Genomic DNA, 28000 nt, shown 5'->3' with positions numbered 1-28000 from the left:
TTTCTGTTTTTTGCTGTTTTTGTTGTTTTTGTTGTTTTCTGTTGTAAAACATCCAAACGGATCAGTGGATAAATGATGCTAATCCTCTTATCGTTATTCTCATCGTCATTATCTCATTTTGGACCAGATTTCTCTCCATACAAGATGCGAGAACGTGAAAAGTTGCGTGGGTGTGAATGCTGATGCGCGCGCTGTGAGGATGTGAATCAAGTCTCTTCACACGGATGTGTCACGCGTGATGGGCGGGACCTTTGCGCACAGTGGGGTCAGGGGCCCCTTCAGGTCCGCGGGGCTCTGGCGATGAACGACTCGCAGACACATTTTCACAATTCAGCCTTAAAACTTCATCCTGCGGTTTCTGCGTGTTTTCTTGCTCCGTGTTTTTTCCAGTGGGTTTGTGGGAACCCAGGAACTGAAGCGGCTCCTTGTGTCCGTGGCTGCGACGCCCACAGCGCGGAGCTGAGCGGGGGGAGAGAGAGCGGAGCTTTGTGAATGACGGGAGCAGAAAACAAACTTTACGCTTTATTCCCTGCAGCCTGCCTCCATGTTCCCTCCCGGACCATAAAGTTCGGATGTTTCGGAGCCGCCGCCGACCCGGAGGAGCCCGGTGAGTCTCAGCTCGGTACCGGAGGCTCGTTTTCAGGGCTTCACGGGTTTCTTCCGACGGAAAGATGCATGACCGTGACCGGAATAACTGTTGGATCATTCCGAGCCAAAATGGACCACAGCTTCACAAACAGCAACTTTAAACCAATAAACCCACAAAAAGACGCACTGGGAAACCAAAAGTAGGACATTTGGTCACATCCTGTGTAAAACTGAGCTGCATGTAACTTTGTCTCCAGTCTGCTGAGGATTTTCCTTCATTTGAAGCCAAAGTTTCCATTATGTTTCGCAACGTTTGGTGACTCATGAATAAAACGCGGATTGCTTCTGTCAATGGGAGCAAAACACACTGAAGACCCGCTCATCTGTTAATACAGCTATTGTAGCAACATGATAGATTTATGTTTTAAAAAAACATTTCAGTGATGCAGAGATCGTCTGAAAGTCACGATAACAAATTTGCTGGACGATAAATTGTCCCAGTAATTATTGTGATAATAATGTTGCTCTGAGATCTTTATAAGCAACATGCTGATAAATGACAGGTTGAAATAATGTTAATTAATTTAGCAACGATTAACATCTATCTATCTATCTATCTATCTATCTATCTATCTGTCTGTCTGTCTGTCTGTCTGTCTGTCTCATGTCTACCAGGCCAAATGCTCAAACTGTGTTTTCTGCAATTTCAAACTAAACTCATTGTTTTTGGTTGAACTTGGTGTTTATTTGGTCTTTGGTACTTTTTATTGTCACCTTTTAAAACAAATGACAGCATTTCTCCAGTTGACTCTTTAAAGGATACGATATGCTGATGATCCTGCGTTCTGTTTTCCAGAAGCTGCTGTGCCGTGGAAGCTTTCCAGAAAAGTTATAGAAGATGTTTGTTACTTTATGGATCTGTTTGTACCTGCTGGTGATGGTCGGTGCAGACCCTTGCCTCATCATCAGCGAGATCAACGCTGATAACCCTGGACTGGACACCACCGAGTTTGTGGAGCTCTACCACACCAGTGGACAGCGAGCCTCCCTGGACGGCTACACCCTGGTGTTTTATAATGGCAAAGGGAACGTGGCCTACAAGGTTCTGGACCTGAAGGACCACAGCACGGACGACAGAGGTTTCTTCCTGGTCGGTTCCCTGGACCTGGTGCCCAAGCCGGCCATCCTGCTTCCCCCAAACACGGTCCAGAACGGCCCGGACGCCGTGGTCCTCTACCGCAGCGCCGCCGCCCGCTACCTGGAGAAGATGAACGTCACGGCGGTGGGGCTGGTGGACGCCGTGGTCTACATGACGCGGCGCTCCGGAGGAGCCGAGTTCCTGGCGGAGGTCCTGACGCCCGGGGAGCCGGCGTTTGTTGAAGACGAAGCGGCGCACGAGGCGGACGAGTCGATGGAAAGGTGTCTGCTGTCGGACGACCAATGGGGCTTCCGGGTGTCGCTGCCATCTCCAGGTCAGCGGAACAACTGCACCCCGCCGGCCGCGCCGCTGACCACCCCCTTTATTAACGAGCTGAAGCTGGGCAGCGGACAGGTGGACGGGTCGGTGGAGCTGACGGACGCCTCGGCTGCAGGGCCCGTTGTGCTGGTGGTGTGGGACGGGAAAACAGACAAGGTTAGCGTTAGCATGGACGTGGACACCTCCAGGAATGGACTCAACTTCATGACCGTCAACAAGAAATTCATGAAAGGTTAGATTCCTGAATACGTACATGTGACGTCACACTTCCTGAAACTTTCTAACTGACGGCCATCTTGGCAGGCACTGGCTATGGAGTTACTATGACAACAATAAAGAAGCCCAGTATTAGCTCTCACCTCTAATGATCTTATGATCATTACATCACAACTATTACAATTTCTGAGGACTCCAGCCAGACAAATGTCACTAGCAAAATTAGTAGCTGTGTAGCTTTTATCTGTGACAGTTTTAACAAATACGTAAAAAAAAAAAAGTTTTATCAAAGTTACTGCAGCTTTAACAAAGGTAGGTGGCGCTGTTTTCATTTTCACATCCTCAGTGGCTGAAAATATCTCCAAACTGCGACATTTCCCGTGAGCAGCAGCAGGTTGGGGAGGGGCAGTGACATTCTGGACCAAAAACGCTCAGATCACTCCAGCATTTTCTCTGGTTTCTTAATTAAATGACTTTCAGCCTCAGAAACAGACGGAAACTGTTTATCTGTTTCTGTTTTTGTCATTTCTGTTTGTGCTTCTCTTCAGGCGATGAGTCTGGCGCTGTGGCTATTTACAGCGGCGGCGCTGCAGACTTCCCGGTGGGGAGTCCGCTGAGGCAGACGCAGCCTCTCGACGCGTTCGTGTTCGCCGGGCCTGGAAACAAGCCGAGCTCCAACCTGACGGAGACGCTGATCCCCGGCAGGCTGCCGTTCCAGCTCAGCACCAGGTCAGACCGGCAGCAGCTCTCATCACTTCCTGCCTCAGAAATGTCTGCAGCTCAAACTTTTCCATGATTATTTTTAAGGTTTGGTTTTTGTGATTCAGCTGAGGATCGGTGACGCGATCGGTGTATGACTTTAGTTCCTCTCCAGTTTGTGATGTCAGCAGTGGATGGAAACGGCCTCCATCCACTGAAACCTTCTGAAATCTATCAGTTTGTCACTGCGACGGCGTTTCAGGGCCTTGTGGATAAAAAACATGAAAGGAGGAGGAAACTTCCTGAGTTTGAAAAAATAAAAATCAGCAAGAAAATAAATTTTGTGGTTAATGTCAGAAAGTTTCTAGAAAAACTTTGGACCTGTTAAGAATTAAAAAGATGAAGAACTTGATCTTAGCTCGTTAATTAATTCTTAGTCCCAAATTCCTGTGTCTGTGTAAGTGTGCAGAGAGAAAAGAGCAATCGTACGACGTCAGACTTCAGATATTCAGAGTTTTATCCAGAGAAAATCAATCCAAGAAGAACTTTACAATAAGCCTCTCACCTAGAGCAAAAGTCCAAGATATTACAAAACAGAGACAAAGAACTGAGTAAAAAAGACAACAGATTAACAGAAGATGCATCCTCCGGGAAACTCTCACTCAGCACAAAGAGATTCCAACTTCTGCTGTGAAACAAACCATTTTTTATAGACTGCATATTCTCCTCATTTAAATATATGCATTAGGAGGTGTGTTCTTTTCCTTTGTGTGGGCTGTCTCAATGTTAATTTTAAAACCTCCTGCTAAAGAGCCCCAAAAGCAGATATATGGCCCGGCTCTTTTCGTACCTGCCGCTGTCCAGTTTGATATAGAGTGCAGCTGCAGCGCTATCTCTTCCCCAAGCTGTTTTTCACAAAAAAGTCGTTTGTATTTTAACCAAGCTTGCACACAATGTAATGCTAAATAATGACTATAAGTTTGGATCTAATAAGTAACTATTTAAAAACATGCTTAAAGAAATATAGTTAATTCTAATATAGATAAAATTATTTATAAAAAGTTTTAAGATCCTAGTGAACTTTTGAACCATGCTAAGGAATTTGTTAATTGCCTGGCATATAGGCTCCTTATCTCAAGAGATCCAAGGAGTCTAGGCCTACGTTTTCTGTTTCTTCTGTCTGATCCTCCTTTTAAGAATTTATCTGCGTTTCAGAGATTGAGCCGTTGTTTTTAGTTTCATCTAAATTTATATGAACCTAGAACCTAGAGTGTACTTTAACTTTCTATGTTATATTTTATATGTGTCAAAGCTATCCTGTGCAGTATTGTGCTAACTTAAAATTCTATGTCAACATTCCCCCTTTTGATCTCTTTAGAAACAAAAAGAGATCACTTAAAATATTCGACCATATGTAGCTGGGAGTAAATACATAAGAAAGAAGCCGAGAGAAATAAAAAACAACCAAAAAATATCCTCACCCGCATTACCCAAAATACTACTGCCTACGTACCAAAACCCCACGGAAAAGCATCTGATAAGGAGGCGGCCCCGGCGTAGCGCCGCTCCCCTTTTCAACGGAGACAGCAATAAACCTGATCAACAATGAACGTATGCACGGAATACAGCAACAGCCACACGTAACTAGAATTGCCAAAAACGTGGCCACTGACACCATCAGCGAGATGACGATGCCCTTCCATTTCCCAAACATGGTTGTGAACCATCGATCCAAACCGCCATCAACACCAGAATGTTCATGCATGGTCTTACTCAAAATTTTCAACCCTTCCAATGCTCTCGTCACCGAACCATCTGGCGCCGTATTATTGGGAATAAAAGTACAACAAGTCTCCTGAAACATATAACACACACCACCTTTTTCTGCCAGCAGCATGTCCAACGCCATCCTATTTTGTATCGTCATTAAGGAAGTGGGAGCCAACTGATCCCGCAGACCTTCAACAGCATCCCTGGTCAAATTAGCCAATCGCAAAACATTATAATGAACATAATTAATCCTATCAACATTCTTATTCGGGGTGACAGGAAACAGAGCTGAAATAACAGGAAGATTCTCAAAACCCGCAGCAATCTGATCAGCCAATTTATATCTATCCGGAACTCCCCTCGGGACACCCACCGCATCAATATAGGTCAAAGAGTCCGCTGTTAAATCAAAAGAATGAGCTGAGCGACCAAGCCGCCTCTTCCTTCTTGTCAAAAGAGTGGACACAACCCCGCGGTCAGCAGGGTCAAGCTTCTCCCCCACAACCATGATCGGTGCAGCAAGACGAACCATAGCGCACAGACCCAAAACATGAGGAGGAAGACGCACAAACAGCATATCAATCCCGCAATAATAGTACAAACCGGACCTTGCCCAATGTCCAATCAAAGAACCTGGCAGAGTATGATTACACCAATCACTGGGAATGTCCCCCACCAGCAAATGAGGAACGACGGGAGTAAACTTAAAACAAACATATGAACCTGCACCCTTCACTGGCACGAAGTGTCCAGTCCTAGTGTGATTACTAATGGGTGGATACAAACCGGCAAGAAAAGTACAATTCACTGGGGTGGCCTCTCTGGTTAGAGCAATCATGCAATTCAAACCCCACACATCATCCAAGTGCAAAGGGGCAGGTTCCGTATAAAGACGGGGCCTAGCAGTCGCGCACGCTACACAATTCCCAAAATTAGCATCCTGAACAACCTGTGCCAACCAAGTTAACCACAAATTATTTTCCATAAAACCAGTCTCAGCCCGAACCATGTCCAGAGGAGTCACCGCAGTGAAATCAAAAGACGCTGCATATACATCAACCGGCCGATGAGCAACCTCTCTCACATAATCAGGCACTACCAAATTTATCTTAATCACCCCCAAAGGATCTCTCCCCCGCAGGGAAATCCCCAAAACCAAATACACAGCAGAATCCCGGGGAAACTTATTGAAAAAGGGACTGTACAATGTATCAATGGTTAATACGAGAGGATTCAAACCCAGCCTTTGAGAAACTCCAAGAACACCCCTCCTTAAATCAACCTTGTTGTAGGCAGTGACAGATTTATACCCGTAGAGTGGTCTCCAGTCTGGACCCAACCACTGAAAAACTGATTGCCAGCCTGGACACAGGGAGTGAAAACCGTCCTCCTGCTTCATGCAATGGCGCTGGAAAAAAGGATCCCCACACAAATACACAGAATATGTCTGCCATGAACGAGGGGATGACCAACAACCAATCACTTCACACAAATCAAAATGAAAAGAAGCAGTAGCACCCAGAGTATAATTAAATTCCAGACCTCCGTATTTAGTGAGGCATGCGTCAGGAAGAAACCCTAAAGAACGCCTATATCTGGAGGTCATGTTTCCCCGGAACCCCAGTTCCCTTACTGAACCCGCTGAGGGCACAAAAGGGTCAGAGGGGACACTCACATCAGCAGAGCGCCAAAAAAACCAGATTCCGAACAAGACGGGGCCAAATACCACACACACTAGAATTTGTAACTTCCAGTGTACATAACGCAAACCAAATGCCATCGTGTCACCCCGTGAATATACACCAACTCCCAAAAATGATTCCTGAACAAAAGAACTACAGTAAAATAGAACATGAAACACTGTAGAGATCCACTAGTCTTACAACAATATTCTTATATAATAAGAAATTAAAGACTAAAAAAAATAAAAATTTAAAAAATACCTCACACCACTCTATCACAAGCCCATCGAAAATCGAATCCACTGGTGATCAAAAGATAATAAAAATTAACCTCAGTACAACAACTAACCTTACAGTCAAATATTCCTGTAAAATAACAGCAGGAAAAACACACCAAATTAAAAACAATAAAACACAACAGTAAAATAGTATAGTAAAATAAAAACAGTAAAACTCAACAGTAAAAACACAACAATGCTGTGAAGAGAAAAATAACACAAATACATACAGTCACACACTTATATTAAACAATAATGTCTTTACTTCTTTATGTTGCTTCGTGTCCATCGATTGTTCCTGAAAGATATAAAATCTTTGGTGAAGAAAAATTAAAAAGACTGGAGAAAAAATAGGAAGAAATGTTCGCAACAGTTCGCAAGAGTTCGCAATAATCGGCAACTCCTTTCTTCTTGATCCCGACAGTTTTAGCAGGCGTCCATCCTGAATATGCGAAGCTCACTGAATATTGGATTATTATGCCAACACCGTGAGTGTAATTGAGGGATTTCATCCTCTCATTCAATCAGAGAAACCCAAAAAGGATTATTATGCCTGTTTTGGGCCTCAAAACGTTGAACTCCAGGAACCAGAACCTATAGCAGGAATAAATCTGCTATCCTTCTGGCCCAGAGTGTTGCTCCTCCTCTGGGTCTGATGTGAAGTGAAGATCCTCTGCTGGCCCCATCAGAACCAGGTCTCTCATCACACCGTCAGTCGGAGGGCTCGGACGTCCTCTCCATGACTTGGTAGAGCTCAGTGAAGCAGGATTCAGACCACTGCCGTTTTGATGACCTTCAGCCTCACCCAGGTGTATCCTGATGCAGATCACTTCTCCGACCTCTCCTGTGACCCCTGGTACTCCACAAACTCCGCTGCTATTAACTGTAACTCATCAAAAAAATTTTATGAGATAAATGTACAGGGTTACCTGTCCATCTGGGAGTTCTGACGGCTGGCCCTGGAAATCTTCTTCTGATCTCATGCTCGTACGAAGAGAAAAGCCCTGTAAATTTATTAATGGACATCCTAACAGACAACAAAGCAACAGGCAATATAACAGGCACTGCAACTACCCCATTAAAATTTTGTCTGTACACAGATTTTAGCCAATTTTGTATTTTGTTCCATTCAATCCCCACGTTTGCCTGCAACTTATGGATAATATATTGTACCAAAAATAAAATGATTCAAACCCAGGATTTTGTTCCACTTCCTGGAGATCCTGATACCTGAAATGTAGCATCAACCTACCTCATAAGTTCCTGGAATCCATCACTGGAATCTAATAAGTAATCAAATCCTTGTGACAGTTAATTGTACTCCTTGTATATAAAAAATCCTGAGAAATGGCTTCAAAAACCCCTCAATACCTACCTGTGAAAACCTACCTGTGTCGTTCCCTGTGTTACCTGGAAAAACATTAATTCTCATATTTACGGGGAGAATCACCTTATCAACCTGACCTGTGACGGTTTCTCTTATGACTCGGGCCACCACACCCAAAAATGATGGGCCAAGGCCAGAGATTACTATAGTGACATTTATTTTCTATCTGTTCAGTGTATCAAAAAATTAAGCAATTAAGCACTTCCTTCTAACTCAAATAAACTATTAAAGTATAATACAAGAATATAATAAATAAAGTTGTAATTAAAATACACTCCAAAAGAAATCCTGGGAAAATGTCTGACTGAAAATAGATTTGAAAGCATGCCAACCTAGACGAGAAACACACATGTGCACCCACAATGAACCGTCTCCGTTTAAGCTGCAAAAATAAGTTATTGATTGTGCATATTTGTATATATGTGCGGGCTGGATGGCACATACTCTTTAATTAGATGTCATCTCATGATGGCTCTGCTTGCCTTCCCCATAGATAGTTCTTCTGGCGACACTCTGTTGATGTTAAATGATTTCACCAAGTGGTTCTGCTCCACCTATTCAATCGCAATACTTACCATTTACAAACTTTTATATCTAAGCATCAACAGTCCTCGCATGAATCACCACAGAAGCAATGCTTTCTGCAGCTCTCTCATTTCAATCTCATGTTTTACTGGAGAATTATCTGCTCTCCCCCTTTTTCTGAAACAGAACTGCAAAGAACATCAGTTCTGTTATAGAAAAATCCAAATTAAACGGCAAATTATAATGAGGTGCAGCCAAATATGCAGCAGCAGATAGCAGGAGATTATCAACATACTAAACCAAATTCACATCTACTGAAAAATAGACAACTAGCCAAGTACCATTACAAAACCCAATTAAACATTCCTAAATAAAAAAGAAAACAAACGTCTGTGGGAGAAGTACATACCACGAACGGTCACCTTGTGTAAGGAAAAGAAAACATCTCTACAACCCCAGCAAGAGAAAAACTAAATAAAGCGCTATTAAAATCAACATAAAAATATAAGTCATAGAGGAACCTAGAAGTACTGACCGGCACTACAAGGTTACCAAAGTCAAAACAGTCTTCTACAAATCATGTGTTCTGCCAGTTGTCCTATCTTCCTGTCTCCAGAAATTGCTGTAAATCAAATGGGAGGAGAGGTTGTAAAACCAAATGTGATTGGTGTGATGTCAAACAGACCGTGATAACCAGGGAGCAAAAGACGTCCCAAAACCAGTGTTTACACAGACAATTCTTGTTTGTTATATTTTATACGTGTCAGTCGATGGAGAGAAAAAATAGAGGAGGAGAAACTATAATGTTCAAATTCAAAACATATAAAAGGCATTTTACCACAGCATCTAAGTCCTGAACTGTATTGCTGTGTTACAGAACCAAAGAAACATGTGTTACTGCTTCGTCCTGCATGTTAAACCAATTGTACCACAGTCAGACAAACTGCGGCAGCAACACTTCTGGGTCCACAAAATTCTAAAAAATTACTATTCAGTCCCAACCCGCTAAATTTACAACCAATTGCTCTTGATTTCATTCAGATTTTTTAGACAGCGTGACATGAGGAAACAGACTTCTACTCATCCGGTGCAAGTGTCAGAATCCAGGGTTTCCGGCACTGTCAGGTGTTTTCTGGCTGAATTAGACCCCATACATATCAGCCATATGCTCCTCCTATAGCAGCAGCAAAAAACTGTCCAGGAAGGCAAATGACAGAGCAGACATGACATGATCCATCAGTCCATCTGCCCCCACCGTGTCCAAAGATGTATTCACTGACAGAGTCTGTTTCACCTCAGAGAACCTCAGCCCTTGTGCATTCATATCAGAGTCTTGTAAAAAGCATGGCAGTGTTCATAGTGGAAAGAAAAAAAAAGAGCTCCAGTTTCCACCAAAAATGACAATAAATGTCCATCAACTGTTCCGCTAATCAGGGGATCTGCCAACGCTCCTGATCAAAAGGCCTCTGTGGGGCATGTCAGCATTCTCCATGGTGAGGGTGGCGTCCAGCACCGCCAGGGATCACTGCAGCATTCGGAGGTTGCTCAGCAGGGGAAGTCCGTTGGACAGGATCGTCCGCAGATGACGGCGACCTATGAGGACACTGCAGAGCCCAATGTCCCATTTCGCCACAGCGACGACAGGCATTTCGTCGTCCACCCTTTCTCCTAACACCAGACCATCTGAGCCCCTGCCTGTGACCACCATGCCAAGCTGAAACCTCAGTCTGCAAATTTGGAGCATCATAGATGTGTGGACCAAACCGTGTTCCTGCAACAGGAGCCTGAGCCAAAAAAGTAGCCCTCGGAGGGGCAGCAGGAACTATAGTCACCCGTTTATTATGTGTATTCACTGAGAACTGAGCATCTTCCAACTGCAGCCCAAGGAAGTGCTGCGACAACTCTTCTTGATCGTCCACCTTTTTTCTCTTCATATCCTGAAACATGTGCAAACTGTGCAACAAATATGTTTCCCATTTTGCATGATCACATCCGGTCAACACAGGATTTTGTGACATCAAACCAGCCACAGGAGGAGGAACGGCGGCCAACACAGTTTGCAGAAAATGCTCCTGCATCTTGGAAATCCGTGCCGGATGTATACCAGATTTCCTGTGCCACATATCCACAGCCTTATCAAAAAATACCTTGGGATGTTCCTCAAAATCCCACATAACTGTAAAACACACTGAAAGCGCGGCAAAAAAAAAAGAAAAATAATTTCCCCCCTGGTCCGCATCCAAAACAGCCAAAACCAAGTAAAAATGTGTGTGGTCAGTGAAAAAAATGGAAGGTTTAGCGCTTAATACAAAATCATAAATATTTAGTTGGAGGTGAACCTAAAAATCTGAAATTCCCCCAAATCAAATTTAAATCCCTCATAAGTAAATAAAAGACATTAATCCACAACACAGCACCAGTATTAAAGTCCAAAAAGACAAACTTTCTTATTTGAACGGAACAACACCAAAAACAAAGTTTCACATCTGTTCTCTAGAGGTGCGACTGATAATCAGTGTGACAAAGGAGACACGTCTAAGAAACGGGACAGCCTTCTGCTCACAAGAGTCTAATATTTTAGTCATTATACAATTACTTTTATATATTTCTCATTCATTAGATTTGCAATATGACACCGCACCAGACTATGACGTGTGAAACTAGGCCACCCACTAATTTAACTTCAAATTGTTTGTGCACAGATGCTGAAAGCTGCTTCCCTCTCTTGGTTCTGGCTCTGCAAAATCAGAACCAGAATCAGAGCCATAAGACCTAAGAGTCTGGAAAGTTGATACAACAACAGCAGATCTTCAGATGTATTGTGGTGCTAAACCGGTCAGTGATTTGTAAACTAACAACAGTATTGTAAAATATATTCTTTGAGCCACAGGGAGCCAGTGAAGGGATTTTAATACTGGTGTAATGTAATCCAATCCTATCCACAGACAATCACACCTCCCTGTTTTTTTTTCTGTTAAGAGGTGGAACTAGGCAAAACACTTGTAATCCGATCTATACAAATCAACAGGCTTAATTCTAATCACCATAGAAAAGCTACCAACAACACATTTACTTAGCAAACATTTATGCAGGAGAGAGAAAAAACAAAAAACAAAAAAAAAACAAAACAAAAATGACCCTGCAAAGTGGTTCTAAACTCTAATCAACAACCAAAATAGAGGCCAGCACTGCAGAGAATGGAGTAGACTGAGGTGCGACAAAACCTCAGACACCGCTTTTAATTTAGCATTATTACTAAAACTCACCGGTTCCCCATAAAAAGTCACAGATAACAATCATTGTATAAAGAAGTGTTCAATGTCTGGCCAACTCACCAAAACGGGTCCACAACTTTCTGTCCTGTGTCGCCTCCTGTAAACTCACAGACGCAGCTGTCCAGGGAAAAAATCAGCCTGCAGTTGTTCTGCAGACACAGTGTGTAAAAACCAACGACCTGTCTACGTGTAACAGACAATCAAAATGACAACATCACTTTATTGACGAACTACATCTGCCATGAGAACTGTAAAGCGAGCCGGAGTCACATCAAACGTAACAAGCCAACTGCTGAATTAAATGCTAATGTAGCTCCGTACATGCGCCTGTACCGTAAGCCACGAGACAGAAGCAGACTAACAAGCTAACACGTTATTATTAAAATCAACCGCCATATAAGCACATAGCCTGATAAAAATTATATCATCAGTATTATTAATATTAGAGAGTATCATTCTTATAATTAGTTCTCAAATAGTATATAAGCACAAACCACGGCAAAATAACACAACACTCACTCAGCAGCTGCAAACGCCGTCTCCCATACACACAATAACATACAGAGAGCCGTAAAACACACAGACAACGGCAAAACTCACACGACCACCGCACAACAAACACACAGACAAACAACGGCTCAGTCACTCCGACACACAAACAGATAACGTACTGACATAAACACAAAGACAAAAACACAAAGACACGAAGACACGCCGGCGAAACAACACAAACAGAAAAAACAGCGAAAACACACGAACAGACAAGGTGGTCAACACACAGGAAAAAATCAAAATAACATCAACACACAGAGACAAACGAGGAAAATTAAGAAAGATAAGAAAGCAAAAGGAAAGTCCCTATTGTTATCGATAACAGAAGAGTTTAATTCTTTGGGGCCCCAATGTCTCTTGCACTTTACTGCACATCACTTACATTTTCAGCACTAGTTGCTGCGGAAGGAGACCGTCTCCCAATTTAGCATAAGTCCTTTCAAGCTCGGGCAATAGCTTAAGTGATTCAACTTTTAAATCTGGAGGTCCTTTCGATCCAGAACAAAACTGGAACGTGGTGATACAACCGTAGCCAATTCTCATAAGCCCTGCGAATAATCAGCTGCTTTCGGAGCGAACCAAAACTCCAAGGTCGATTCAGGCCTTTTCCTGTCTCACACCCTATCTCACAGGCTCCGTTTGAGTGTAGTAAATTCTCAGGTCGGGCCAACCTAGCTAAATCCACACTCCGTCGAGTGTGGTTGAGGCGCGCCACTGCCAACTACGGGTGTGTAACCAGCTTATCTAATGGTTCAGTAGAATAAGAAGAAACAAAACAACACAAAGAGATCACACACTAACCAAGATCAGTCCGCGGGGATAGCCGCGCTGCAGATCACTCCGCAACGTTCCAGCTGCGCTCCACAGGCTAACACAAACAAACAAGTCTCCACTGCAACACACACAGAGACACAGAGAAAAAGGACCGGACGAAGCCCCCAATTGTTAAGAATTAAAAAGATGAAGAACTTGATCTTAGCTCGTTAATTAATTCTTAGTCCCGAATTCCTGTGTCTGTGTAAGTGTGCAGAGAGAAAAGAGCAATCATACGACGTCAGACTTCAGATATTCAGAGTTTTATCCAGAGAAAATCAATCCAAGAAGAACTTTACAATAAGCCTCTCACCTAGAGCAAAAGTCCAAGATATTACAAAACAGAGACAAAGAACTGAGTAAAAAAGACAAAAGAATAACAGAAGATGCATCCTCCGGGAAACTCTCACTCAGCACAAAGAGATTCCAACTTCTGCTGTGAAACAAACCATTTTTTATAGACTGCATATTCTCCTCATTTAAATATATGCATTAGGAGGTGTGTTCTTTTCCTTTGTGTGGGCTGTCTTAATGTTAATTTTATTACCTCCTGCTAAAGAGCCCCAAAAGCAGATATATGGCCCGGCTCTTTTCGTACCTGCCGCTGTCCAGTTTGATATAGAGTGCAGCTGCAGCGCTATCTCTTCCCCAAGCTGTTTTTCACAAAAAAGTCGTTTGTATTTTAACCAAGCTTGCACACAATGTAATGCTAAATAATGACTATAAGTTTGGATCTAATAAGTAACTAATTAAAAACATTCTTAAAGAAATATAGTTAATTCTAATATAGATAAAATTATTTATAAAAAGTTTTAAGATCCTAGTGAACTTTTGAACCATGCTCAGGAATTTGTTAATTGCCTGGCAGACAGGCTCCTTATCTCAAGAGATCCAAGGAGTCTAGGCCTATGTTTTCTGTTTTTTCTGTCTGATCCTCCTTTTAAGAATTTATCTGCGTTTCAGAGATTGAGCCGTTGTTTTTAGTTTCATCTAAATTTATATGAACCTAGAGTGTACTTTAACTTTCTATGTTATATTTTATATGTGTCAAAGCTATCCTGTGCAGTATTGTGCTAACTTAAAATTCTATGTCAACAGACCTTACTGAGTTTGAAAAATACATATATATTTTACTTTTGAGACTCAGGAAGTTTGAAAAATTGCAAGAATTTTCTTTTTATATAGTCTAAGAAATTTTCTTTAAAATGTTTTGAAAGTAGAAAAAATTTGACTTTTTTTCTTGCAGTTTTTTTACTTTTCAAACCCAGAAATTTCCAAGTTTTTCCCAGAAATTTTCTGAAGTTAATCTTAGAATTTCTGAGATTTTCTCTCCTCTTTTTTTTATCTACAATGTATAACGGCTCAGTGCAAACAAAACGTTTTGTTGGAGTCTAACTTTAGAAACCTAAATATTAGCCTCATATGAACTTTTCATGAATCTTTAATGTTTAAAGATTCATCTGTCTTTTGCAGATAAACTGTCCTAATTGGTCCTTAATTATTTCTGTATGTTTTGTAGCATTTTGTGACATTTTTATGAAAACTTGTTGAATTCTGCAATATTTTGCTTAAAGCAAATCTCCAGAAAAAAGAAAAACGTTGTAATTTAGTTTTTCTTTTTGTTTTTTAAAAAACAAACAATCGGGATCTGAAAAGTCGAAGTCACTAAGTTGGTAACAGTTCTTGGCCACGCCCCTCAGGACGTCTTGGCTCCACCCATTTTTGGTCATTTTTTAAATTGGTGGCGGAGCTAAGCTTTTTTAGTTCACTACTTCATTTTGTATTATCGATTATGCAGTTCAAACTCTGTCTTGGCTTTTCTGGCTCGTATTTTCCTGCCTGGACAGAAACAAATCCAGACTCGTTTCATTTCTCATTCCAGTTTGCGAGAAGGCGGCTTCTACCTGAGTCGCTGCGGTGTGGCGACCTGGCCCAGAGATCCCGGCACCTTCTGGGAGGCGCCTCAGACCCCCGGGCTGCCCAACAAATGCCCCTGGCCCAAAATCTGCCCCCACACCATCTGTAAGTGTCTGAATGCGTCTCACTGTGGTTTTATTTAGACTCCTTCTGTTTTTGCTTTTGAGTCATTGAACACGGACACTAGCATTCATGTTCTTCAAGTTATCAGAAATAAAAATAAAAATCTTTTCTAAATCAGAACCAGGCTGATAAAATGTGAGAATAAAGTGGAATCAAAATAATACGAGAATAAATTTGTAATGATCTATATAATGATAAAAGTGTTAAAATTACAAGAATAAAATTAAAAGAGTAATAGTATTATTAGAACAAAGCTGTCATAATAAAGTCATATTAAATAAAACTACGTTAATCTGGGTTGTAACAGAAACAACTTGCTTTATTAGGTTTCAGTCAAAATGCTGATGTGACATAAATCCGGTTATTTTTAAATTCACCAACATCATAAACAGGAAGTGAAACCAAACGATCACCTTATAGTTGGGGTGACGTTGTTTTATTGCCCTTCATGTGAAACCAGCAGTAAAAACTGAACATCCAGTTTATATTTTCACTAAACGGTTCTGATTCGAACAGATTCACTGGAAGAACTGAAACTCTGAGGCGAAAGAACCGCTGAGAGCAACGGAGAGAAAAATGCAGAACAGAAACAAGTTTTTAGGAAATGGAGGAAAATTTTGGTTTATTTTGTGGGAATGTTGATTTTTTTTCACCCGTCTTCGCCGTTCTGCCCGACCTGCTGCTTCAAGAATCACAGTTCTGTAAATGATGTGACAGTTTTTAAAAGACGACTCTGAAATGTTCGTTTGCTCTGAAACTATCAGGAAAATGTTTTCTAGTTTTTATTTTTTAGGAGAGTTCATATCCTGAATTTAAAAAAAAACATTTTTAAACTTCTCATAAAGAGATTTTGGATTTTTGACCCCTGTGACCTCACTCTTCTGGAAAGTTGTAGCTGGCAGCCATCTTGGCAGGCAGTTGCTATGGAGTTGCTATGACAACAGTAGTACCAGCTCTCACCTTGCTCCTATTTAGATTAAGAACAATAACATACATTACAACTATCACTCTATTCCAGTGTGTGAGTACTGGACCCTCCGCTGTGATCCTGGGATTATGTTTACTTTCTGCTGAAGTAGCACAGTTAGCTTGGCTAACGTAGCTTTTATCTGCTAGCCAAGACGGACATGTCTGTGTTTGTTCTCAATGTGCCAATCACCAGAAACTTATTTGCACAGAGTTTTTCTCAAATCTGTTGAAACATTGACTGGATGAGTTTCAGCTGAAGCTCCTCCATGTTGTTCGCACACTTCCTGTTCACTGGGTAGCTAACGTTACCTAGCATGAGAGCGGAGGCAGCTTGTTCACATCGTCTGAATCATTTTCCTTCTCCGTCTCATATGGGTTGGTCCTGACAGCAGCCATTTTGTTCATGTGTTTTTCTGTTGCGCATTTGTTAAGAGTGTCCACATGTTTTCCGGAGGTCTGCTGTGCATTTGCCTACCAAGATGGCGGAGGTCATTGTGTATTGCTGGACAGAGAAACAGACAGGTATCTGTTGAGTTTGTCTGCTGATCCGGTGGTTCTGCAGAGCCGCCCTGAGCCGTGTTCTCATTGTTCGCCCAGATGCCCCCGGGGGGCAACGCGCCTCCTGAGCCCCACCATGCCTCTCCTCCGGCTGTGGGAGCGATTCTCTGGGTGGAAACAGAGCGAACAGGCCGTGATCCGGTAGATTCAGGCCTCCAGCCATCTGCCGGGTGTGTTTATGTCCCTCAGGGCAAACAGGGCAAACTGGTGGGCTTATATAACCGCCTATTGCTGGTCTTTACATAACACCAGAATAAAAGGCGATAATGACTCACAACCTCTCTAAGGTATTTAATTAGTTTGCTGTTAGCTTAACAACATGTTTTAACTGGCTTGAAGTTGCTCCATCTTTTCCTGTCGTTCTGTTAATGAGATATCAGTCAATAAAGCAGAAAGTACTGGGCTGTACAATCAATAAAAGGAGTTAAGATGATCCTGTTTAGAGAAAAACCAACAAAAAACAAGAACATTTCTGAGAAATCAAAAATTTGCAAGAAAAATCTATGATTAATAGGAAGAAAGTGATCACACAAACCACAGACATTTTTAGATTAAGTTTGAAAATTTTAAAACTTTTGACTTTTGAAAATCAGAAATGTTCATTTTTCTTTTAGAAAACTTCTGACATTTATCTCAAAATTTCTAAGTTGCAGAGGCGTTTAACACGCTTTTTTAGTCAATAAATGTGTTTGACCTATGACCTCCAGAAACATTTATTAATATCTTGGAAGTTAAATCACATGTGACATGTTGTGACCTGAGTTGTTTGATTTTTCTGGATCATTTTTGTTTCTGTTGTGTTTTAGTTCAGTCCTTCCTGGTGATTCCTGTGATGCTCATTTCTTGTCTCCAGTTGTTCCTTGTTTCTCCAGTTTATGATGTTTCTATCTGACTTGCTCTTCAAAAATCACAGCAGCAGAAATGAAAATGTTTGACACACAAACACCTGAGCCAACTTCCACATGTTCCTGTTGTTGACCAGTGATCTCTGGCGGTATGGATTCGCCGCCTCACCTGCCGCCGGGCAGCAGCGGCGACTTCCTGATCAACGAGCTGAACACGGACACGCCGGGCGCGGCCGAGGACGGGGAGTACATCGAGCTGTGGCACCCGTCGGGCCTGCGGGCCTCCCTGCAGGGGGTCTGGATTCTGCTCTTCAGTGCGCACAACAACAAGCCGTACCGGGAGATCAGCCTGAGCGGCCACTTCACCACCTCCAAGGGTTACTTCCTGCTGGGCAGCGACGGGCTGGCGCCGGCGCCGGCGCTCCGCCTTCCTCCCAACACCATCCAGAACGGGCCGGACGCCGTGGCGCTGTACCGCAGCCCGTCCGGCCCGCCGTCGGCGGTCCAGAGGGGGATCCCGACCCGGGGCCTGCTGGACGCCGTGGTGTACCGGCAGCGGGGGTCGGACATGGAGGCGCAGGAGCTGAGCAAGGCGCTGACCCCGGGCCAGCTGCCGCTGCTGGAGGACCCCGATGTCATGCAAGGCGACGAGGCGCTCAGCCGCTGCGGAGGCCTCTACCCGCTGGACCTGTCGGCTTTCTCGGTGAGAACAGTAAATACTCAAACAGACGGAAATATGTTTCATCTTTACATCATGTTTGAAAGTTTCTCCCTCATCAAAAACAAACCTGGAGTCTCGTCTTGATTCTTTCATTCATGTTGGAGAAATGATTTAATTTCCATCCAGCTGTTCAAATCGCCTGGGTGGACCTAGCCCCGCCCTCTAGGCTCCGCCCCCACGCAGCCCCTGCAGACTAGCCAGCATCAATTAGCCAACATCATTCTTCAGTCCATAGAAACCAGAAAAAATACAAATAAGGTTGTAATATTAAGAGAATACAAAACATTTATTATTACGACTTTTTTCTACTCTCTCACTTATCACTGCTCCCATTAATGACGGCTTTAATCTCATAGCATTATGAGAATAAATTTAAAAATTACTAGAAAAATTCTTATAATATTACTTAGAAAATAAAGCTTTATAGTGTGAAAAAAACTGTATGATAATATAACAAAAAATGTTAATAATGCAATAATCACAATATTTCAAGAAAAAGGAATATAAGGTTACAACAAGAGCAAAGCTGAACAACAATGTTATGAGAATAAAGCCAAAATAATACCAGAATAAAGTCTTGAACTTCACAAAAAAAAGTCAGAATAAGAGAAAAATTTAATTGTGCCAAAAATTAGAAGCAGAATAAACCTATCAGGGTCAAATATACGTTTCTCAGAGTTTGACAGATCATCAGATCTTCTCTGCAAAACGTCCATCTTTGTTTCTCCCCTCCAACTTCACCTGGTTTGATCCGAGCAGGTGGCTCAGCCCACTCCTCTGCGGGAGAACATCTGCCCCCGTCCTCCTCCGGCGCCGGAGGGCGTCGTCATCAGCGAGGTGTCGAGTGCGCGCTGGAGCAACCACAGCCAGCAGGCGGGCTTCGTGGAGCTGCAGGGGCCCCCCATGACGGACCTGAGGGGCCTGGTGCTGTCCGTGTTCGACCAGGACGCCGGCGGCTCCGCCGTCGCTCTCCCGCTCAGAGGCGTCATCGACCAGAACGGCTTCTACGTCGTTGGACACGAAGATGACGCAGGTTTATCAGTCGTTGCCAATAAATGGTTTATTAGACTAAAATCAGTTGCAGTCAATCAACTGATTGATTGAGCAAAAAGGCCCAAAGTGGCTCAAACTCCACTTGTCTGGATGATTTTGTTGGACCACAATTCGAAAATGGAGCGAATTTACGATTAAATTGAAATTTTCACAAACAAATAAAATCTTTTTTAACATTTATTTAAGTACAGAACAAAGTATTTTCCTTTTATTAACAGTGTTTCTGTTTTCATTAAATACATTTTGTTATTTCGGTTCAAAAATGATTTACAGATTTTGTTTCTCCAACAATTGGACTATTTTATTGAAATACTGTCTAATTACTATTGAATAGATATGACATAACAAAGGTCTTGAGGAATAAATCTTTACAGTTTTAATTTTTAAAAACATCTGGAGTTCTCTCAACTTAATAATTTTGGCCCTAATGACTAAAAGTTTGGACCCCATCGGCTTCGTGGTTCTTTTATTGTGGCAGTTTGGCCGCCATCCAGCAGAGGGCGCCGCTCGTCATCCTTAAGTGGAGCCAGACCAAAACAGGAAAGACAAATGGTCCAAACAAAGTCCGAAGTGGGATGAAAAATTTACTTTATGCGGTTCTGTTTTCAGATATAAACACTCAACAAGTTCCTTAAGTTATGAACTTCAGATCATTTTATTCAGCCGAGCCACAAAAAGGAGCAACGATAAATAAATGACTTGAGGAAAACAGAAAATAAAGTAAGATAATGGAAAAAGCACTTCAGTTTGATTTAAAGACTGTCGGCTGTTTCTGGGCTCCATGGAGTGAAGATTGAATATTTTCTCAAGAGAAACTTCAGTTTGTTTGGTCATTTTATTCTTTATAAATATTCAGTACGGTGGCCTGTTGGGGACAATACTAATGAACATTTAAAACATTTCCTCCCAAAGTTTTGAGATGAATCTTAGAAATTTTCTTGAAAAAAATGGAAATTGTTCTCAAACACAGAAAGCTCTAAGGTTTAAAGTTTCTGATATTAATCTAAATATTCATGTTTTCTCTCCCACTTTTAGGACTTTTCAAGCTGTTTGCTTTTTAGAAATTAATCTGAAACTTTTTACTGTTTTGAGAAAATTTTACTTGGATTTCCACATCTTCAACCTGAGAGCTTCCATTATTGGTGGATTTCTAAAATACACATTTTTCTGTCAGTATTTAATGCAGCTGACACAAAATGATTTACAATTTAATTGATTGTTTATAATTTTGCATATTTTGAAAATGTCGCCTTTCTTACCAGAGAAAACCTGTCAGAAAATAGCTGCTTATTAGTCACTCAGTAGTTGACAGACCAGCTCAGTTTGGATAACTTGTGTCTCTGAACCAGCCGGTTCATGAACTTCCTGTCTTTGTGGCGCAGATCAGGCGTTTCCTGAGGGAACCTCGGTGCCGGCGCGAGGAGCCGCGGTTCTCTGCTACGACCTGTTCAGCGTCTGCAGGGCCGGAACGGCGCTGACCAACTCCAGCCTCAGAGACGTGCTGGTGTTCAGCGACAACCAGCGGCTGCTGTCCTCTCTGTCCACCAGCAGGGGGCGACAAGTCATGCCTTCTGTCAGGTGGGAAATGGTTTCAGTTAACCCGAGAGGAAGAGTTAAGCGCCTTTCAGATGGTTTTTACAGAATTTGAAAATATTTAGACAAAATGCTTTTCCTTTAATATCCCCAATGGACAATGTTTATATTTTTATACAGTTTTTGCTCTGAATATGTAGCAAATTACCTTTTTTAAAACCTGTCAAATCCGGTTAATGATTAATCAATTGCTAAGTTAGTTGACAATGATTTCAGTAATCAATTAATCAAGATCAGTCCGATTAATCGTTTCAGCTCTAATACGAATTATTAAATTGTAAATTAAATCGTATTAAGATGCAGCTGCCAGAAAGAATAAATTAAAACCTTTTGGTCCTGTGTGTGTGTGTGTTCCTGTGTGTGTTCCTGTGTGTGTGTTCCTGTGTGTGTTCCTGTGTGTGTGTGTTCCTGTGTGCGTGTTCCTGTGTGTGTGTGTTTCTGTGTGTGTGTGTGTGTGTTTCTGTGTGTTCCTGTGTGTGTTCCTGTGTGTGTGTTCCTGTGTGTGTGTTCCTGTGTGTGTGTGTGTTCCTGTGTGTGTTCCTGTGTGTGTTCCTGTGTGTGTGTTCCTGTGTGTGTTCCTGTGTGTGTGTGTTCCTGTGTGTGTGTGTTTCTGTGTGTGTTCCTGTGTGTGTGTTCCTGTGTGTGTGTGTTTCTGTGTGTGTTCCTGTGTGTGTGTGTTTCTGTGTGTGTTCCTGTGTGTGTGTTCCTGTGTGTGTGTGTGTGTGTGTGTGTGTTTCTGTGTGTGTGTGTGTTCCTGTGTGTGTGTGTTCCTGTGTGTGTGTTTCTGTGTGTTCCTGTGTGTGTGTGTGTGTGTGTTCCTGTGTGTTTCTGTGTGTGTGTGTTCCTGTGTGTGTGTTCCTGTGTGTGTTCCTGTGTGTGTGTTCCTGTGTGTTTCTGTGTGTGTGTGTTCCTGTGTGTGTGTGTGTGTGTGTGTTCCTGTGTGTTTCTGTGTGTCTGTGTGTTCCTGTGTGTGTGTTCCTGTGTGTGTGTGTTCCTGTGTGTGTGTTTCTGTGTGTTCCTGTGTGTGTGTGTGTGTGTGTTCCTGTGTGTTTCTGTGTGTGTGTGTTCCTGTGTGTGTTCCTGTGTGTGTTCCTGTGTGTGTGTTCCTGTGTGTGTGTGTGTGTGTGTTCCTGTGTGTTTCTGTGTGTGTGTGTTCCTGTGTGTGTTCCTGTGTGTGTGTTCCTGTGTGTTTCTGTGTGTGTGTGTTCCTGTGTGTGTGTGTTCCTGTGTGTTCCTGTGTGTTTCTGTGTGTGTTCCTGTGTGTTCCTGTGTGTGTTCCTGTGTGTGTGTTCCTGTGTGTTTCTGTGTGTGTGTGTTCCTGTGTGTTTCTGTGTGTGTTCCTGTGTGTTTGTGTGTGTGTGTTCCTGTGTGTTTCTGTGTGTGTGTGTTCCTGTGTGTTTCTGTGTGTGTTCCTGTGTGTGTGTTCCTGTGTGTGTTCCTGTGTGTGTGTTCCTGTGTGTGTGTGTGTTCCTGTGTGTTTCTGTGTGTGTGTGTTCCTGTGTGTGTTCCTGTGTGTGTGTTCCTGTGTGTGTGTTCCTGTGTGTTTCTGTGTGTGTGTTCCTGTGTGTGTTCCTGTGTGTGTGTTCCTGTGTGTTTCTGTGTGTGTTCCTGTGTGTTTCTGTGTGTGTGTGTTTCTGTGTGTGTTCCTGTGTGTGTGTTCCTGTGTGTTCCTGTGTGTGTGTGTTCCTGTGTGTGTGTGTTCCTGTGTTTCTGTGTGTGTGTGTTCCTGTGTGTGTTCCTGTGTGTGTGTTCCTGTGTGTTCCTGTGTGTGTGTGTTCCTGTGTGTTTCTGTGTGTTCCTGTGTGTGTGTTCCTGTGTGTGTGTTCCTGTGTGTTTCTGTGTGTGTGTGTTCCTGTGTGTGTTCCTGTGTGTGTGTTCCTGTGTGTTTCTGTGTGTTCCTGTGTGTGTTCCTGTGTGTTCCTGTGTGTTTCTGTGTGTGTGTGTGTGTTCCTGTGTGTGTTCCTGTGTGTTTCTGTGTGTGTGTGTTCCTGTGTGTTTCTGTGTGTGTGTGTGTTCCTGTGTGTGTTCCTGTGTGTGTGTTCCTGTGTGTTTCTGTGTGTGTGTGTGTGATGCTGGTGCAGGTCCGTGGGCGGCGGTCCCGTCTCGCTCAGCCGCTGCTCCTGCTGTGAGGTCCGCAGCCCGTCGTCGTGGACCAGCTCGTCTCCGACGCCGCACAGCAGCAACGTCTGTCCAAGCTCCGCCTACTCCAGTCCGATCGACCTCTGCCTCGGACCGCCGGCCAGCAGCCGGCAGGAGCAGCCGGGAGGTAGCCGCCGGTTACAGCCTGACTTTCACTGAAACACTGAGAGACTAAGTGAGGAGAAATGAGGAGCATCAGCTGATTAAATAAATCTTCTCTACATGTAGATTTGCAGATTCAGAGGTAGAAAACTTTATCTTTCTGTCACGATTCAATGTCTTTCTCTCATCATCAAAACCTGCAATGTTGCTTTGATTCTTCCATGCACGTTTGAGAAAGCATTTAATCTCAATGGCAACCATCCAGGTGTGTAAACACCTGGATGGGCCTAGCCCCGCCCCCAAGGCGCATCCAACTCTGTCCAGACCAACATCTGAGAGTCACAAATTCATCAATAAGATCCAGGTGTGTCCCTGCAGGAGAGGCCGGGTCCAGGATCAGCTGGGTCCAGGCTGGATCCAGGCCGGGTCCAGGATCAGCTGGGTCCAGGCTGGGTCCAGGATCAGCTGGGTCCAGAGACCGGTTGACCAGAGCCATAATTTGTAAATTCGGAGGATGTGCAAACCAAAGCTCCAAAAAGACAAAAGCAGAGCAAGCAGGGAGGGAAACGAGTCCGGCTTCCCCCAGAGCGAGAGAGGAAGAGAGAAATATTATGATTAAAGTGAAAGGCAGCGAGTCGCTGCTTCATCATGACACCTGCTGCCATATTTAAAGATTCAGATGGACACAAATATTATATTATGTGCAAATTTTAGTATTTTCAAGAATAAATAATATTATTACAATAAATTCAACCAGGAAAAACTTTTATAAATAATGTTTTTTAATTAAAAAACCCAAACTTCTACATCTCCTTTATCTTCTTCTTCTTCTCCTGAAACGATTGAACCGTAAATGAACCTTGACAGACGTTTCCTCTGTTTGTCCCAGACTGCAGCGGTTTGATGCAGGGAGCAAAGATGGCGGAAGTGGCGCATTACCTGGAGCAGAGGTGCGACTGCGGCATCTCAGCTCTCCATCTGCAAGGTCAGGCGCCGCCACTTTTCCTTCCTTTAAAGTCACAGTGTTGTGAAAAGAAAGTCTAAATGAGACCAGAGTAAAGATTCGGTTCTCCAGAAGGTCACTGGAAACTTTCACAGCTGAATTTTTTGCAGGTCTGCAGTTTAATGGGAGTTACTGATTTTTAATCGAGTTAATTGCAGGGTCTGTAATTAATTAATTAATTGAAATCAATCAAAAAACATTTATCTATAAAATAAACATTCAAAACCCCTTTTTCACATGTATTGTTTTTAATCTGTGATTCAGGTCCTTTAAGCTCCAGAATCGGCACAGAAAAAAAATATCGCTTTGCCTTTTAGGCAATAAAACATTTTCTGATTTTTCAAAATTATTTATTTGCATATTTTTAATGTATTTCTAAAACTTCACAGAGGAGGATTAGATGATTCAAAGAGAAATTTGCAGAATAATCAATTAATCACCAGAATGAATCAATTAATCATCAGAATGATTGATTAATCTAGTTTTAAAATAATCTTCAGTTGCAGCCTCATTTGTTATTAAGTTAAAGTTACTAAAAAAGTCCAAACCGGCTCTCAGATCCTGAACAGTCAAAGAGCTTCAGATTGAGGCAAAACGGATCCGTTCAGTTTTTAACTTTTAGCCTCGTTTGGCAGAAAGTTGCAGCTAAGCTCAGGTTTGTTCCCGTTTCGTGTTTGAACTGTTTCTGTCCGGGTTTTGCCGCAGGCACCAACGTTTCCTGCGTGTCCGGATGGCTGCGTGTGCAGGGCAACATCCAGGCGCTGTCCGACCACCAGAGGGCGCTCATCATCCAGACGTCCAGCGCGGATTCCTCTGCTGCGCGGAGCGAGGCCTGCTCTCCTCCCAGCACCGGCCGCTACAGCGGAGCAGGTCAGGAACAGCAAACTCAAAACGCTTCGCTTATCCACAAAGCGGCGCCAATCGGCTGAATTAACCACGATTTAACAAAAGAAATGTGAAATTCGTTCTTCAGCTCCGATTCCACAGAAACACAGTCAACATGTTATTAGGCAGTGAAATATAGTTTAGCATCAGGATTTGTGTGTGAAAACTTTTCAATATCATCACATTTTATAATAAAATTGTCCAAATTTTCCATGAGCAACAATTCCTGAAATATCCAAAAGTTTTTAATTTCCTTTGAAAAGGAAAAATCATTTGTTGCAAAAGTCTTCACACTGTTTCCCTGTTATTTTCATAGTTGTGAACAAATAGATTCTGAAAACAGTAAGCAGGTCCTTGTACTGCTGCACCTCGCTTCTTCCTTCCACTTAACTTTCCATTAATATTCTTAGATACAGCGATATATGAACAACAAGTTCTTTAAGTTTCTGATTCTTTTCCTCACATATTTAGAGCCAGTGAAGTTTTTCAGATGAATCTGCTGGATGTTTCTCTGAGGTTTGTTTGCGTTGCAGCGTCGGCTCTGGGTTTGCAGATCGGCCTGATCGTCGCCGTCCTGCTGCTGCTCGGACTCGGAGCGGCTCTGTTCACTTACCTCTACAGGAGGAGGTGAGAGTCTGATTCATGCCTCCACTTTCATTTTTATGCTGTTTCAGATGTTTTCATGCAGTTTTGTTGTGTTTTTCATGTTCATGCTGATGTGTTTGCAGGCGTCCGTTGGACTATTACACCATGGAGCTGAGCGAACACGCGGAGGGCCTGTCAGATCTATAACCGCCGTGTTGCTGGAAGGCGATCAGGGAAAGTCATGGGATGTTTTCAGGTATTTGTGAGCGAGACGCTGCAGGCGGATCCCCGATGGAAATGACTGTAATTGTTCAGCAGGGAGCCGCGCCGCGCCGCGCAGCGTTTTCGGCTCCAGATAATAACGTAGTTTTCTAAAGACGGATGTGCGACTCTGTGAAACTGCTGGTTATCGATTGTAAGGGAAATTCAGGAGGAAGAGGGAACGCGTTTTCTTATTACTGAAGTCCTAAATACTCATTTGTTGACTTGTTTGTTCCACTTTTTAAATCAAAACAACTTTACTTTGGATCATTTTTGCTTGAAGCTCCTAAATAATCCTGGTTCTTAAAAACGGTCGGGTTTATTTTGATCGTTTGTCCCTTAAATGTGAATGGCTGAATGTGCCTGTAACCACTCTCTATGTTCTGCTTAAAGCAAATTGTTTACACTTTCCTAATTGAGAATTTGAAGAAAAATGATCCTAAATGAGGAATGTTTGGAAATTACGTTGTTTTTGTCTTGAGAACCGAATCCCTGATGTGTTTTATTGGGATGCATCGATTGCTCTGCTGATTATCGGAATCTGACGATTTTCCACCTTGAAAAAAAATTATGAACGTTCATAATTTGAACTTTGATTGGAGAAAAATCTTTATGAATTATTGATCTTTTTATTTTTTTAAATACAAAAGTTGGGTGAACAAGTTGTTTGTATTTCTGTTTACAATAAACAGAAAACCTGGAGCTATAAACACTCCGCCCAGCAGGGGGCAGACTTCCCAACTGGAACCACTGCTCTCTAAAACCTGACTATTTATCTCATATGTAGTTTTTTTTAAAGTTTGAGTCACATGCAGAAATCTTCATTGCAGTCTGCGGCTAAAGCTAACTAGCTGCTAATATAGCTTTTATGGCTAGCTAGCCAGCTAGCGAGCTTTTTCAAGTCCATAATGGGTAAGTGCAAATTTATCACCAATTCGTCATCTTTTGTACAAGTCTTAAATTTCATTCCCAATGGTCTTAAAAAGTCTTAAATGTGAGTTGGTGAAATTATAACATTTCAAATTTGATTTAAAAGTAACTTTATTGATTAATAACCCTCATTGTCCTTATTGTTGAGTCTCAGAAGAAGACAATAGTTTTCCTGCATGAAACTTGTTCTTTGTTGATCCAGTAAAAAATTTTTAAAGCAACAAATTAAAGTTATAGAATCAAATAAAATCAACTTTTTAAATGTTTCCATCATGTTGCCCCCAGACGCAGCTCCTCCCCCCTCAGCTTGTGCTGAATTACACAGTTAAATTTGATATATGAAGCGTCTTTATAACAAGTGATAACAATACTCACTTCTTTATACATGAACTTAAATGTTGAATTCAGTCAGAAAAAGCATTTTGTAGCTTTTGAAGGGAAATCTCGATTATGTAATTCTACAAAAATCTACAGAAATCAAAAATCGGCCCAGCAGCTGCAATCGGTGCATTTCTACTCAGAAACTTATCGTCCAATTAGCCGATCTTTTACTTACATGTGGACTATAGCTCTGTCCTCGTCTAATAAGATCCTAGAAATGTTCAATGTTTGCCTGGAAAACCGAAATCTGTGCATTTATTTTATTTCTACTGAAATCTGATCCGAATGTCTCCATGTTTCTGTTCCTCTGTTGAACCTGGGAAATTATCACAAATCAGGCCTTTTCTGCAGTCAGTATTTTGTGTATAATAGAATATTTTCTGGTAAACTTTATTCTGCATTTTTATGAAACAGTGAATGTTGTAAATTATAAATATTTTCTTTTTAAAATGTCATTTTTTTCCCAGATTTTCTGCAGATTAGAAGTTTTTGCTCATTCAGCCCTAAACAGTCATTATAAGCTCTCGTTTTTCAGATGTTGAATAAATTGACTCCCTGCAGCAGAAAATGTCTCCATGTCACTAAAAACACTGGAAAAATGTTTTTTCATTATCAAAACATAAAGTTTTCATTTCCTCTCCAGTGTTTCACATATTAAACTGAAATACCTTCA

General features: G+C 42.2%; 2 protein-coding genes across 4 annotated transcripts; one reads left to right on the top strand and one right to left on the bottom strand.

Moving 5' to 3' along the window:
• The first annotated feature begins 220 nt into the window (after window positions 1–220).
• si:ch211-183d21.1 (uncharacterized) lies at window positions 221–28000 on the top strand. Its single transcript, XM_055057931.1, has 12 exons — window positions 221–607; window positions 1445–2297; window positions 2830–3010; window positions 15145–15284; window positions 17812–18377; window positions 19155–19428; window positions 20831–21026; window positions 23123–23307; window positions 24172–24267; window positions 24991–25155; window positions 25704–25797; window positions 25899–28000. Exons 2-12 carry the CDS (start codon window positions 1487–1489, stop codon window positions 25960–25962), a joined length of 2772 nt encoding a protein of 923 aa, XP_054913906.1. The 5' UTR covers window positions 221–607; window positions 1445–1486; the 3' UTR covers window positions 25963–28000.
• Window positions 2106–12618, bottom strand: LOC129377780 (uncharacterized). 3 transcript variants are annotated; one of them, XR_008607972.1, is made up of 3 exons: window positions 11958–12618; window positions 2319–2386; window positions 2106–2191 (listed from the first exon to the last, which is right to left on the bottom strand). XR_008607972.1 is itself a non-coding variant. In XM_055057933.1 (2 exons), exon 2 carries the CDS (start codon window positions 6528–6530, stop codon window positions 4479–4481), a length of 2052 nt encoding a protein of 683 aa, XP_054913908.1. In that variant the 5' UTR covers window positions 6531–6734; window positions 11958–12618; the 3' UTR covers window positions 3480–4478. The 3 variants fall into 3 exon arrangements, 1 of the variants encoding a protein (XP_054913908.1); XR_008607973.1 differs by having other exon boundaries at window positions 12417–12618; XM_055057933.1 differs by lacking the exons at window positions 2106–2191; window positions 2319–2386 and adding an exon at window positions 3480–6734.

The sequence above is a fragment of the Poeciliopsis prolifica genome, unplaced genomic scaffold (genome assembly GCF_027474105.1).
Source record: "Poeciliopsis prolifica strain line A6 unplaced genomic scaffold, Auburn_PproV2 SCAFFOLD049, whole genome shotgun sequence".
In the NCBI taxonomy this organism is placed as follows: Eukaryota; Metazoa; Chordata; class Actinopteri; order Cyprinodontiformes; family Poeciliidae; genus Poeciliopsis; species Poeciliopsis prolifica.
Note: the sequence above shows the minus strand (reverse complement) of the source record. Positions and strands in the feature narration are given on the sequence as shown.

Coding starts and splice junctions, on each gene's coding strand:
- si:ch211-183d21.1 (XM_055057931.1), top strand. CDS start 1,487: ATGTTTGTTACTTTATGGATCTGTTTGTACCTGCTGGTGATGGTCGGT. Junction 2,298..2,829: donor CAACAAGAAATTCATGAAAG/GTTAGATTCCTG, acceptor GCTTCTCTTCAG/GCGATGAGTCTGGCGCTGTG. Junction 25,156..25,703: donor CGGCCGCTACAGCGGAGCAG/GTCAGGAACAGC, acceptor TTTGCGTTGCAG/CGTCGGCTCTGGGTTTGCAG.
- LOC129377780 (XM_055057933.1), bottom strand. CDS start 6,530: ATGGCATTTGGTTTGCGTTATGTACACTGGAAGTTACAAATTCTAGTG.